General features: G+C 49.1%; 1 protein-coding gene across 2 annotated transcripts in view; it reads right to left on the reverse strand.

Moving 5' to 3' along the window:
* The window catches only part of ABR (ABR activator of RhoGEF and GTPase), a 178,440-nt gene extending 165,991 nt beyond the window's left edge, over positions 1-12,449 (reverse strand). The window contains exon 1 of one of the 2 annotated variants that reach the window (XM_073797882.1): positions 11,237-12,449. In XM_073797882.1, coding sequence (XP_073653983.1) covers positions 11,237-12,272 — 1,036 coding nt within the window. In that variant the 5' untranslated portion in view covers positions 12,273-12,449. The remainder of the gene's footprint in view (positions 1-11,236) is intronic. The other variant, XM_033848366.2, reaches the window with a different exon arrangement.
* Between the last annotated feature and the right edge of the window lie 1,773 nt (positions 12,450-14,222).

The raw sequence follows: 14,222 nt of genomic DNA on the forward strand, positions 1-14,222 counted from the left end.
GTGGTTCAGTTGTTATTTGTTCATTGGGTCAATGAATTAATGGACGGCACAATAATAAAACAATTGTGTACATGTGGGGCTCACTCTAAGAACCACAAGATGGGTTGGAGTACTTGGAAAAAGCTTGTGCCAGAGGCTGCTAGTTGCCTACTCAATATCAATTCTTCCATTTTTCCTTGTAACAGAGCCCCTATTTTATTGGAGGTGGCCATATGCCCAGATAAAATACTACATTTCCCAGCCACCCTTGTAGCTAGAGATGGCTAATGAGATCTAAACAGGAATTGTCATGAGAGCCTTCTAGGAAAGTGCCTTAAAAGGCAGACCAACAGCTGCTACTCACTCTTATGTCCTTTCTCCCTTTCTTCTAATTCTTGTCTGAAACCTGAATGTGATGGCTGGATTTCCAGCAGCTATTTTGGACCATGAGGCAACCTTGAGACAGAAAAGCAAAAAGAAGCCTGAAGTTTTAGCCACAGCAATCAGAGAAGAAAAAGAAATAAAAGGAATCCAAATTGGAAAAGAAGAAGTAAAGCTGTCACTGTTTGCAGATGACATGATACTATACATAGAGAATCCTAAAGATGCTACCAGAAAACTACTAGAGCTAATCAATGAATTTGGTAAAGTAGCAGGATACAAAATTAATGCACAGAAATCTCTTGCATTCCTATACACTAATAATGAAAAATCTGAAAGTGAAATTAAGAAAACACTCCCATTTACCATTGCAACAAAAAGAATAAAATATCTAGGATTAAACCTACCTAAGGAGACAAAAGACCTGTATGCAGAAAATTATAAGACACTGATGAAAGAAATTAAAGATGATACAAATAGATAGAGAGATATACCGTGTTCTTGGATTGGAAGAATCAACATTGTGAAAATGACTCTACAACCCAAAGCAATCTACAGATTCAATGCAAACCCTATCAAACTACCACTGACATTTTTCACAGAACTAGAACAAAAAATTTCACAATTTGTATGGAAACACAAAAGACCCCGAATAGCCAAAGCAATCTTGAGAACGAAAAATGGAGCTGGAGGAATCAGGCTCCCTGACTTCAGACTATACTACAAAGCTACAGTAATCAAGACAGTATGGTACTGGCACAAAAACAGAAATATAGATCAATGGAACAGGATAGAAAGCCCAGAGATAAACCCACGCACATATGGTCACCTTATCTTTGATAAAGGAGGCAAGAATATACAGTGGAGAAAAGACAGCCTCTTCAATAAGTGGTGCTGGGAAAACTGGACAGCTACATGTGAAAGAATGAAATTAGAACACTCCCTAACACCATACACAAAAATAAACTCAAAATGGATTAAAGATCTAAATGTAAAGCCAGACACCATCAAACTCTCAGAGGAAAACACAGGCAGAGCAATCTATGACATAAATCACAGCAAGATCCTTTTTGACCCACCTCCTAGAGAAATGGAAATAAAAACAAAAGTAAACAAATGGGACCTAATGAAACTTAAAAGCTTTTGCACAGCAAAGGAAACCGTAAACAAGACGAAAAGACAACCCTCAGAATGGGAGAAAATATTTGCAAATGAAGCAACTGACAAAGGATTAATCTCCAAAACATACAAGCAACTCATGCAGCTCAATATCAAAAAAACAAACAACTCAATTCAAAAATGGGCAGAAGACCTAAAAAAGACATTTCTCCAAAGAAGATATACAGATGGCCAACAAACACATGAAAGAATGCTCAACATCATTAATCATTAGAGAAATGCAAATCACAATTACAATAAGATATCATCTCACACCGGTCAGAATGGCCATCATCAAAAAATCTACAAACAATAAATGCTGGAGAGGGTGTGGAGAAAAGGGAACCCTCTTGCACTGTTGGTGGGAATGTAAATTGATACAGCCACTATGGAGAACAGTATGCAGGTTCCTTAAAAAACTGAAAACAGAACTACCATACGACCCAGCAATCCCACTACTGGGCATATACCCTGAGAAAACCATAATTCAAAAAGAGTCATGTACCAAAATGTTCATTGCAGCTCTATTTACAATAGCCAGGATATGGAAGCAACCTAAGTGTCCATCAACAGATGAATGGATAAAGAAGATGTGGCACATAAATACAATGGAATATTACTCAGCCATAAAAAGGAACAAAACTGAGTTATTTGTAGTGAGGTGGATGGACCTAGAGACTGTCATACAGAGTGAAGTAAGTCAGAAAGAGAAAAACAAATACCATATGCTAACACATATATATGGAATCTAAAAAAAGAAAAAAGACCAGAAGAACCTAGGGGCAAGACAGGAATAAAGATGCAGACCTACTAGAGAATGGACTTGAGGATACGAGGAGGGGGAAGGGTAAGTGAGACAAAGTGAGAGAGTGGCATGGACATATATACACTACCAAACGTAAAATAGCTAGTGGGAAGCAGCCACATAGCACAGGGAGATCAGCTCGGTGCTTTGTGACCACCTAGAGGGGTGGGACAGGGAGGGTGGCAGGGAGGGAGATGCAAGAGGGAAGAGATATGGGAACATATGTATATGTATAACTGATTCACTTTGTTATAAAGCAGAAACTAACACACCATTGTAAAGCAATTATACTCCAATAAAGATGTTAAAAAAAAAAGAAAAAAAAAAGAAGCCTAAATTCCTGATGATCATAGAGTCACCATCCTCTCCCTGGACTGCTTATCTCTAGTATTCTTTTACATGAGAGATAAGTAAACCTCTATCTTGCTTTTTGGGTTTTGTCGAATGCAGCAAACCCATATCTTAACCAATACAAGGTTCCACAGAAAAGCCAGGCCTTAAAGGAAGGGTTGGCTTTCCAACTGGGGAAGTGAAGGGGGGAGGGCATCTCAAATGCCAGAAAGAGCACTGGAAAGGACACTGGCAAGAAGGAGCACTGGCCGAAGCCAAGTGGGTAGAGAGTAGGAAATAAGGAGAAGTCAGATGATGGTTTTGCAGGGGAGACAGGGCTTGACTGGGGAAGGACCAGGGACCACGGAGGGCTAAGAAAGCTTGTTTCCCTCTGAAGGAGCGAAACATCTCTGGAGCTGGAGCAGGGTAAGAAAGGAAACAAAGAGGCAGATGAAGAGGCTTGGGGACTTTATTCCATGAAGAAATGTGAGTATGAGCTGTGGCCTGGTTCAGCCAGCTGAACGTTCCTGGACTGAAGATAGTAACTCTTAGATAGTAACACCATCTAAGATTTATTAAACACTTATGTGCTCTGCTGTGTGCTACATACCCTGTACACATTATCTCAGTGAAGCTTCACGACACATCTATGACACAGTCCTATCATTATCACCCCTATTTGGCAGACACAGAACTGGGGCTTAGAGCGAGTCAGTAACTTGTCCAAGGTAAGCCTCACAACCCTGCAAGCTGGGTAACATCCAGCCCGTTTTTCAGATGCAGAAAGTGTTTGTACCATTCTTTCAAAGCTAAGAAAAGGTCTGGGGGACCTCCCTGGTGGTGCAGTGGGTAAGAATCCACCTGCCAATGCAGGGGACATGGGCTCGATCCCTGGTCCAGGAAGATACCACATGAGGCAAAGCAACTAAGCCCGTGCATCACAACTGCTGAGCCTGTACTCTAGAGCCCGCGAGCCACAACTACTGAGCCCGCGTGCTGCAACTACTGAAGCCCGTGCGCCTAGAGCCCGTGCTCCGCAGCAAGAGCAGCCACCGCAATGAGAAGGCTGCGCGCTGCCACGAAGAGTAGCCCCGGCTTGCTGCAACTAGAGAAAACCTGCGCACAGCAATGAAGACCCAACACAGCCCAAAAAAAAGAAAAAAAAGAAAAGGTATGAAGATCCTGACTTAAAACACAAAGAGGGCTTCCCTGGTGGCGCAGTGGTTAAGAATCTGCCTGCCAATGCAGGGGACACGGGTTGGAGCCCTGGTCTGGGAAGATCCCACATGCCACAGAGCAACTAAGCCCACGCGCCATAACTACTGAGTCTGCACTCTAGAGCCCGCGAGCCACAACTACTGAAGCCCGTGTGCCACAACTGCTGAAGCCTGCACGCCTAGATCCTGTGCTCCGCAACAAGAGAAGCCACCGCAATGAGAAGCCTGCGCACCACAACGAAGAGCAGCCTCCACTCGCCGCAACTAGAGAAAGCCCGCGCGCAGCAACGATGACCCAACACAGCCAAAAATAAATAAATAAACAAAATCTATAAAAAAGAAAACACACAAAGATTCAGAATCAGACACAGGGCCAATTGCTTTGTGAATAGTCTCTTCACCAGAAGAAAAACAGATGAGAGGAATAGAAAAGTTTTCAGGCTTGGTTACATTTACCTCTTGTAGAGGAGGAACACATTGTTAACAAACCCACCCACACCCCCTGGCCGAATGATGTTCACGAGGTGTAGATGTTGCTAAGGTGGGTGGGGGGAGGAGTGGGGGGTACCACGCATTAAAGAACCAAGCAAACAGTGAGGCCATGTCAGCTCTGGCTACAGATGAATCGTGGCCAACCACCAGCTCACGCGTCTCAAGTAGTTTTTTAATCTCTCTCCACAACAGGGAATGGGAAAAAAATTACTCCCTCACAGCTAAGGCTGAAAATTCCATACTTTGACTTAAGATATTCAGACACATCCAACGAACACAAGGAATTCTTCCTGGAGCAAAAATCTCATTAGTCACTAATGGGAAGGGGAAAAAAAACCATCAGGTTCCAAATGAACTAGGTAACATGAGTGCCTAGTAGGAAATGCATTTCCCATGAAGATTAAAAAGTCTCCATTGGCAGCCTGGGAGAATCTGATGCCAGGGTCTCCTGAGTAGTAGAGAAATCTGGAATTCTACAGCTGGTCCAGGACAGCCTTACATACTGGAAGTTAAAGAGTGTCAGTTTTGTAAGCCTGACCCAAGTTCCAATGCTGACTCCACCGCGAGCTGTTTGATGCTGGGTAAACGTCCTCACCTCTCCCAGCCTCGGCATATTCACCTATAGAGTGGGACAAATAACTTCCACCCACTAAATGAGGCTAAATGAGACAGTCTGCTGCTCCTGTTACTATGATTTTGACAGCAGGGGTCCCCAACCCCCGGGATCTAATGCCTGATGATCTGAGGTAGAGCTGATGTAATAATGATAGAAATAAAGTGCATGATAAAGGTAATGCGCTTGAATCATCCCGAAACCATCTCCCCGCCCTGGTCCTTGGAAAAATTGTCTTCCATGAAAACAGTCCCTGGTGCCAAGAAGGTTGGGGACTGCTGTTTGATAGGACTCACATCTTAAGTTTTCTCTGCTTAAAATTCCAAGAAAGAAAAGGTCATAGGATGCAATGGAAAGAGCCTGGATCTGGCTCCTAGACCCTGCCTTGAGGGTCATAAGCATGTGACCCTGAGGTTACTTTTAGGGCTCCAGGGTCCTCATCTGTCTGGAGAGGGCCAGGAAGATCCTAGATTTGGAAGACCAAATCGAAGATCCTTTCTTCTTCTGTCACTGAGGTTCTAAATGGCAGTCCTTACTTAGTCACTCATTTCAGGATTTAACAAGTTACCTGCTGGAAAGCTGTTTATCTAAAAACCTTTGGTTTCTACCCTGGAAGCAAAAAAGCCAGTGAGGACCTTGAGGGCAGGTCACCGACTTTTGCCATCTTGACCCTTAACACAGACTTGGCACAAAGTAAGACCTGCATAAATCCTTGTCGAGTGGAATGGACAAGTGAATGAATGAAGGATTTCCAAGGGCTGGCAAAAATGACTGTTCATCTTCCACTAAGCAAAGTTTAATGCAAGGAGAAAACGTTACCAATTTAAAATATTAATGATATTGATTTTGTCATCTGAACTACATCAGAATACCAGATGAATAGCTGCTGCCAGTCAAAAGGATGCCTGACTTGGGCTTTAGCTGGACGAGCGCGCTTTGGTCCACGTGTGGCAAAGGGGATGCCACAGGCTACAGGAGGGATAGGTAAACTCCTGGAAGGACATGTTACCCAACCTCTTTGGCAGGGTTGGCACAGAAGCATGCCAACATGAAAGCAAAAATACCAAGACCTCCACATGTGGGTGTGCAGTTGTGTCTGCCCAAGAGCTCCCAGCTGAGGAGGGGAGATCTAAAATCCAGCAGGTGGTCTGCTCACCTGTGAGGCCAAGTCCACGCAGGAGCCCCATGGGCAGGTGGCAGCCCTCACGGTTCACCTCAACAGCAGATGAACTGGGGTCTTCTGGGGACTTTAGTGATAAAGAAAATAATACTAATGCATACACATCACACAAATGCACTTAATGGTCACTGTGTGAAGAAAGTAAACTCTTTAAGTATTTTATTTTAGGTAATTTTCATAACTACCCTGGGAAGTAGGTGCTATTGTTTGAGGCAGTATAGTTTGCTATTTAAAAGCACGGACTTGGGAGTCAGACTGCCTAGATTCAAATCCCAAGTGCCACTTACAAGCTGGGTAACCTTGGGCAGGGTTATTTAAGCTCTCTGAGTCTCATGCTTATCATATGTAAAATGGAAATAATAATAGTGCCTGTCTTATGAAGTTGTTGTGTGGTATAAATGAGTTAATATGTGTAAAATGTTTAGAACAGGAGGGGGCACAAAGTAAGCCCCCAGGAAGATTAGCTACTTTTGTTATTTCCGTTAATAGAGACTGAGGTGCAGAAAGGCCAGTGGCTTGTCCATGGCCTCACACCTGCTGCGGGGCAGAGCCTGGGCACACACACAAGTCTGTCTTCAAAGCACACATGACCCAACACGGCTAATTCTAGCTCTGCGACCCCCACCCCACCCCATTCACATTACCACCCGCATCCATGCCAACGTGGCCTAGTCTTTCTTGGTACCAACCAAGGCTGCAAGGTGCTAAAGGGAAGATACTAAAAGAACTGGCATTCTAACTGACTTAAACCCTGATTTGCCTACTACATGTAGAACAAACCCAAGTGTGTCCTGGTATGGGGATCTGTCCTGGTATGGGGATCTAAGAGAAAACAGGCCTTTTCCAAGGAGGGGAGAACCTCTGCCTTTGGGCCTTTTTATGTAAGGCCTCACATGCTCTCCTCCAAACGCTGAGAGGAAGGCAAAGCCTGAATTGTGCAATGAAACCCCATCAGGTGAGGTTCTCTGAGTAGAGATAATGGGCCTGATTGCTGGTGGAGAGGGAGAAACAATTTGAGGGCCAATCCGGCAAGAGAGCCTCATGAGCCAAGATTACCACTCTGCCCTGGGTCCTGCCCTGCTCCTGGAAGGTTCTAGAAAGAGCCAGAGCCTTGCTAGAAAAAACACGTGCATCATAGAAAACCAAACCATCTGTTGTGGTACATGTATACAATGGAATCTTAGCCCTAAAAGGGAACGAAATGGGGTCATTTGCAGAGATGTGGATGGACCTAGAGACTGTCATACAGAGGGAAGTAAGTCATAAAGAGAAAAACACATATCATATATTAACTCACATATGTGGAATCTAGAAAATGGTACAGATGAACTTGTTTGCAAGGCAGAAATAGAGACACAGACATAGAGAACAAACATATGGACACCAAGGGGGGAAAGGGGGGGTGGGATGAATTGGGAGATTGGATTTAACATACATACACTAATATGTATAAAATAGATAACTAATGAGAACTCCACTTCGCTGTACAGTAGAAACTAACACAACATTGTAAAACAACTATACCCCAATAAAAAAAGCAAAGAAAAGAAAACTGAACCATCTGTGATCCAGAATGATCTGGGAGTGGGAAGCTTTGAAGTATTAACTCAAAGAAAATGACCCACAGGTGTAGTTAGTTAATACTATGGGTGCATACTGTGTGCCAGGGCCTGTTCAAAGTCCTTTAGAAATAATATCCCATTTACTCTTCATATCAATGGTATGATGTAACCTGTATTTATTAGTCCCATTTTGCAGATGAGAAAACTGAAACACAGAAAATTCAAATAACTTCTCCCAAGGTCACACAAGCAGTCTGGCTTCAGAGCCCACGGTCTTTATCAGCATTTTCCAACCTTTTGGCCCAACCCACGGCATGAAACACATTCTACATCAGGACCCAGTATACACTCACACAGTTATATAGAACTGAAACAAAGTTTTAAAACAGAATATTACTCACCATTACCATGTGCAATGCACTCTGGTGTTTTCTATTCTATTCCATTAAAAAATATATATCATTCAACAAATATTTATGGAACACCTATTACGTGTTAGACACCGTTCTAGGCTTTGGGGCTAAGTCAGTGGATGAAAGAGATAAAAATCCTTGCCCTCTTGGAGCTTGCATTTGACCAGAGAGAGAGAGTGAATAAGATCCACGTGCAAAATCGTAGCATCTGAGGTGGTAATTTGGTGAGTGCTATGGAGAAAAGTAAAGCAGGGAAGGCCAAGGTGGCCAGAGAAGGCCTCATGATGTGTTCACTCCCCACTATGCTGATTTCAGTGGGCTGTCACTCACAGCGGGAAAACCCTGGCCCCTAATCTCTCCACTCCAGTGCGTCCTATATGTCTGGAGGCTCTTCCTCCTAGACTGTGCACACGTGCACGCTTGTATGTGACTACGTGCACATGTGTACACATGGATAGGCATGCATGGATGTGCTACATGCATGTATGCATACACATGTCCACCCCATTCGCTTCCTCACTGGGGACGTTTGGGAGACAGGAGGCAGGGCTCCCACATGCAGCTTTCCGGGGGCTCCCTACACAAGCCTGCCCTGCAGAGGGGGTCCTGGAATGGGGCCTAAAAAACAGCCCAGGCACTGTCAGCCAATGCCACAAGCGCCAGACATACGCCCCGGCTGGAGTCGTAAGTCAGAGGAAGGAAAATCTTTTTATCACTGGTCCACCCAGAGGGAGCACCTCTTGTAAACTGTTAGGCCAGAGGGAATGCTAGTTCCTAATCTGAATCAAGGTGCTCTATGTGCTAGAGTGCCCTTAAGGATAGAGGAGACAGAGCACAGAAATAAAAATCACTCCCTGGGGAAAATCCAGTGCATCAAGCACACCTGGCAGGGTGATTGAAGTGGGTCTCGGGGGGAGACGGGATTGGGGCCAGCTCTAAAGCAACTCTGGGGGACTTCCCTGGTGGCACAGTGGTAAGAATCCGCCTGCCAATGCAGGGGACACAGGTTCGAGCCCTGGTCCAGGAAGATCCCACATGCTGCGGAGCAACTAAGCCCGTGTGCCACAACTACTGAGCCTGCGCTCTAGAGCCCGCGAGCCACAACGGCTGAAGCCTGCACACCTAGAGCCGTTCTCCGCAACAAGAGAAGCCACTGCAATGAGAAGCCCACACACTGCGAGGAAGAGTAGCCCCCGCTCGCCACAACTAGAGAAAGCCCACGTACAGCAACAAAGACCCAATGCGACCAAAAATAAATAAATAAATTTAAAAAATAATAAAGCAGCTCTGGGCCACTTGGGTAACCTCCACTGAGCGCATTTGGAACTTGGCACTAGAGTGAAATCTTCAGACTCCAAGTTAAAGGGGCACATAAAAATGTTACTAGCATGGGCAGCAAAAGCATTACCTATGGGAAAAGCAGTCAGTCTCTGCTAATGAGTAAGTGTAATTGATCACAACAGATGACTTGATGGCCATTCCAAATGCGCTTTTAGCAAAGTGGACAGTTTTTTTCATTCAAATGCAAGCTCACCTAGATAAGATCTAATAATGGAGATTTTGGAAGAATCCCAGCATCAGTGATTTCTTTTTTTTCCTCTTTCACCGAGCAGGAAGGCATCTTAAGTTCCTGGTCACAGCTTGACTCAATCAGATGACAATTTATGCTTTCCCTATGGCTGAGGAGACCGTGACAGTCCCTGGGGGCAGCAAAGCATCAGTCACAGGACAGCCCACATCCTTATCTGTCCTTTCCTCCTTAGCCCTTTTCCCACTCCCAACCTATGGGGAGCTGGGGAGCTGGAAGACACATTCAATTCAATGCAATCGGGCTTCCCTGGTGGTACAGTGGTTAAGAATCTGCTTGCCAATGCAGGGGACACGGGTTCGAGCCCTGGTCCGGGAAGATCCCACATGCTGCGGAGCAACTAAGCCCATGCGCCACAACTACTGAAGCTTGCGCGTCTAGAGCCTGTGCTCCCCAACAAGAGAAGCCACTGCAATGAGAAGCCAGCACACCACAACGAAGAGTAGCCCCCGCTCGCCACAACTAAAAAGAAAGCCTGCGTGCAGCAATGAAGACGCAACACAGCCAAAAATAAATCAATTGAATAAAATTAAAATTCAATGTAATCATCCACTTAGTCAATAAGTATTTATTGAGCACTTACTGTATGCAAGGCACTGTGCTGACCACCGAAAGGGGATTCCACCACAACATGGCTAAGACCGGGTCCTGTCCTCAGAAGAGAGGGCAGATGTGAGGAGAAGCAAGAAAATGACAGGAGTGCCGAGTGGAGGTCCCAGCTCACTCCAACAAGCACTTAATCCTTCTGGGCTTCAGTTTCCTCCTTTATCAAATGAAGGCACTGCTCTAGACATGATCTCTGGGCACTAGGCCAGCTCAAAAACTCTATGATTCCAAGCCCTCCCCTTCCCACTCAGGCTCCTAGGCGCCTAGGAAGCTGACAGATCAGGTGGTGCCTCTTAGAAAGGGGACAGTCAGCAAAGGAAGCGGGTGGTGAGGATTATTATGTACCTTTCCCACAGTGAGGGGTTCTTTCATTTTGGCCAGAACACAAGGTACAGGCTGGAGAAGATGAGCGATAAGTTCAGAACATTAAGTGGAAGATTTAGACTTCCACATCAAGGAATCTGGAGGAAATGGGAACCACTGAAGTTACTGCAGAGAAGCATACTATCAGTGTGGGTGGTGCAAGGGAATCTCACCGACTTGTAGAGGATGAGTTGGGGTGGGGGGGCGGGGAGGGCGGTGATGTTGCAATACAGAAGAAAGGCTGAGGTCTGAAGTGAAAGATTCCTCCCTCCCTTGGTCTGGTCGAGCGCATGCATCATCCCCTCATCCCCTACCATCGCCATAATGCTTATTTTCTTAAACTTGCCCAAGCCGAAATCACTTTGCACCCTCTTTCTTTTTTTTAAGTTCCACGAGTGCCTTCAAGGTAAACAGGTGAATTTTATCTCCCTTCTGCCCAGGCGCCTGAGGTTAAACAGAACCAGCGAGGTGTGCCAGGGAGGGGTGGGGAAGCGGCCAGCAGGCGAGGCCCAGCATATAAGAGACGGGGATCTAGAGGGGTGCGCCTACCTGCAAAGGAGCCATCCTCGTGGTCGGAGCTGTTGTGGCTGCAGTCACTGCCCCTGTCGGGCGAGCTGTGACTGGGCGAGTCCCGCTCGGGCAGCCCCAGGAACCTCTTGCGCCGCCACGGGGGGAGGGGCTCGCGAGCCCTACGCTGAAGGAGCTCCTCTGCCGCCGGGGGCGAGCCCCGCCCGTCCTTGACCTCTGCCTCTAACTGCTCCAAGTCGCGGCTCCCGCGCGGCTGCCGCCGGCTCCCGAGGATCAGGTGCATCCAGCGATGGGAACTGTACACCCGCGCTGGCTTTTCCGCCTCATCGCAGGTCCCGGGCCGGCAAGGGGTCACGAGCAACTGGGTGGGGGTGAGTTTCTCGTTCAAATCCACCATCTCGAAGTCGTGGTCACTGCTGTCGCCCCCATCGTCCGCGCCCGAGGCGTCCGGCTCGTCATCCTCCGAGCCCCGCCCCGCGCGGGTCCGGGCGGACCGCTCCTCTCCCGGGGCGCTGGGAACTGTGCCATCGTGGCCGGGGGGCGCGCAGTCCTCCCGCGGCCTTAAGAGGAGGCGAGGCTGCAGTAGCTGCTGGTGGATGGCGGCGGTCAAGCTGCGAACAGCGCCCCCAGCCCCCGCCGCCCTGGGCCAGGTGGGAAGGTCCTGGCACAGGTAGGGGGGACTCTCGGCCTTCGCGGCCACCTCCGTGGAGGGGAGCGACGGGCCCGGGGGGTCTCCGCCGCCGCCCGCTGCGCCCTCCTCCTCGAGCGGCGCCGGCTCCCCCTCCGGCCTGGCCGGCTCCTCAGCCGAGGCCCCCCTGCTGTCCCCGTCTCCGCCCTCCAGGCGCCCGCAGCCGAGGTCCCGCTTCTCCAGGGCCGCCTGCAGGTAGCCGACTTTGAACTTTTCCTCAGCCAGCACCTGTTGCAGCCACTTCAGGTTGAGTTTGCTGCGCTCCAGCTCGCGCTCCATGTCCGGCACCGAGTCCAGCCGCATGACAGGCGCCTCCTCCCCAGGGAACTCGGCCTGCCAGTGGCGCTCAAAGTCCTGGGGGTCCCACATACCGGGAGCCCCTTCGGGCCTCCGGGGCCCAGCTCCTCCGCGCGCAGCGGGTTGGTGTCGCGCTCGGCTTTCTCCGCGCTGGCGCAGTGGCCTGCCCTTCCCTTCAGCCCCAGAAGAGAGTAAGAAAAAAATAATAAAGTTTTTCCCCTTCCGCCCTCGTGCCTTTTTTCTTCTTCTTCTTCTTCTTCTGGGTTTCGCCTCCCTGACGTCAGCGGCCACCGGCGGCGGCGGAGGCGGGGGCCTGGGCCGGCGATCTGCAGTCCCCGCGCCTTGCCCTGCGCCCCGCGGGCTCCGGTGTCTGGAGAGCCGCGGCGGGGGCGGAGCCTCGCGGGCGAGCTCTGGGTTGCGCCGGCGGCCGAGAGGCTGCGAGAGGGCCTGGCACGGCGGGCCTGCGGTGCTGCCCACTCCACAGGCGCCGGCGATACTTGAAGCTGGCCGCCGCCGTAGGCCCGGCTCGCATCTTCCTGGCCTGTCGGGCTGCGCCGCTCCCGTCGCCGCCGGCGCAGTGAGCGCCGGCTCCCTGCAGCCGAGCGCGGGGCCGCGCGGCCGGGGAGGCGGGAGCGGCGGGGAGGGAGCGCGCAGGGTCGCCCTGGGCCGCAGCCAACCTCCGCTCGCCCGGCCCTCCACAGCCTCGCCTGTCCAGGGTCCGGGCGGCGCCTGGGGCCGAGAAGGAAAAGGTGGGGGAAAGGCGATGTGGCGCGGCGGCGAGGGCAGGTGCTGAAGGGCTGACCGACGGGGTTGTCCTCCTCTGGGATTTATGGAGCGCCTTGAACTAACTTGTCCAAAATCACGGAGCTGCTTAATCCAAAGCTGGGGATAAACCTGTTTTGTTTTGTTTGTTTTTTTGGTTTGTTTGTTTTTTTTTTTGAGACCCTTTAAAGCTTTCTCTCCACTGCTCACTAGAGCTTTTCAGGTGAGAAATAGGCAAGGGTGACAGCTCCAAGTGGCTCTGCTTAGAGGCCCCTGTGACTTCAAAGCTGAGGATCCTCCCATGTGACTTGTTGTGATGGAATCAAACCATGACTGGCAGGGGCCTTAAACACCTGGGCGTCTAAGAGGACCCTCCACTCTGCTTCCTCTTTGTGGCCTCAACAGTTCCCCTGGGGAGGAGCTGGTACCGGCGCCTGGCCTGACACTCCGGGTGGGGCGGATGGAGGGCTCCCGCCTCGCCTCCTCTTCACACCTGGCTGCACCACTTTTCTAGGGTCTTCGGTGAGGTCCTACTGTCTGCAGAGAGAGGGCCTGATAAACTGTCTCGCGCTGTCCTCAAGGGGGGACCTTGTCGGTGATTCACATTTTCTTCGTTTTAAGGATGTTGGAAATTGATCCTGTAAGAGACTAAGTGACTTGGCAGCTGGAAATTCTTCCTGGCCACAATGCCCTTTGGGGACTGGAGCTAAACTCAGCGACCTCTTCTCTCCAGATCCCTGCCACTAGCCGCTCACTTGAACCATGTGAACAGGCCATCCCTCTCCCACCTTCCAATCCCTTTCAGCCTATCCCTCAAGGCTGGATATTGGAAAGATACCAGAAAGTATTTCTTAACCACAAATGAGATAGTGTCATGCTTCTGTTCAAAACCCTCCGGTGGCAGGGACTTCCCTGGCGGTCCAGTGTTTGGGGCTTCGCCTTCCGATGCAGGGGGTGCGGGTTCGATCCCTGGTGGGGGTGCTGGGATCCCACGTGCCTCACGGCCAAAAAAAAAAAAACAAAACCAAAAACATAGAGCAGAAGCAGTATTGTGGCAAGTTCAATGGAGACGTTAAAGATGGTCCACATCAAAAAAACAAAACAAAATCTTCAAACAAACAAAACCCTGCAGCGGCTCCTCATAACGCACACCTCCAGGATGGAGTCCAGACTCCACTGACAAAGGAGGTCCTCGCACATTTGGTCCCCGCCCACCTCTCTGCCTTTCTCCTAGGCTTTAGCCTTACCAACTCCCTGCTG

Source organism: Tursiops truncatus, chromosome 20, assembly GCF_011762595.2.
Source record: "Tursiops truncatus isolate mTurTru1 chromosome 20, mTurTru1.mat.Y, whole genome shotgun sequence".
NCBI lineage: Eukaryota > Metazoa > Chordata > Mammalia > Artiodactyla > Delphinidae > Tursiops > Tursiops truncatus.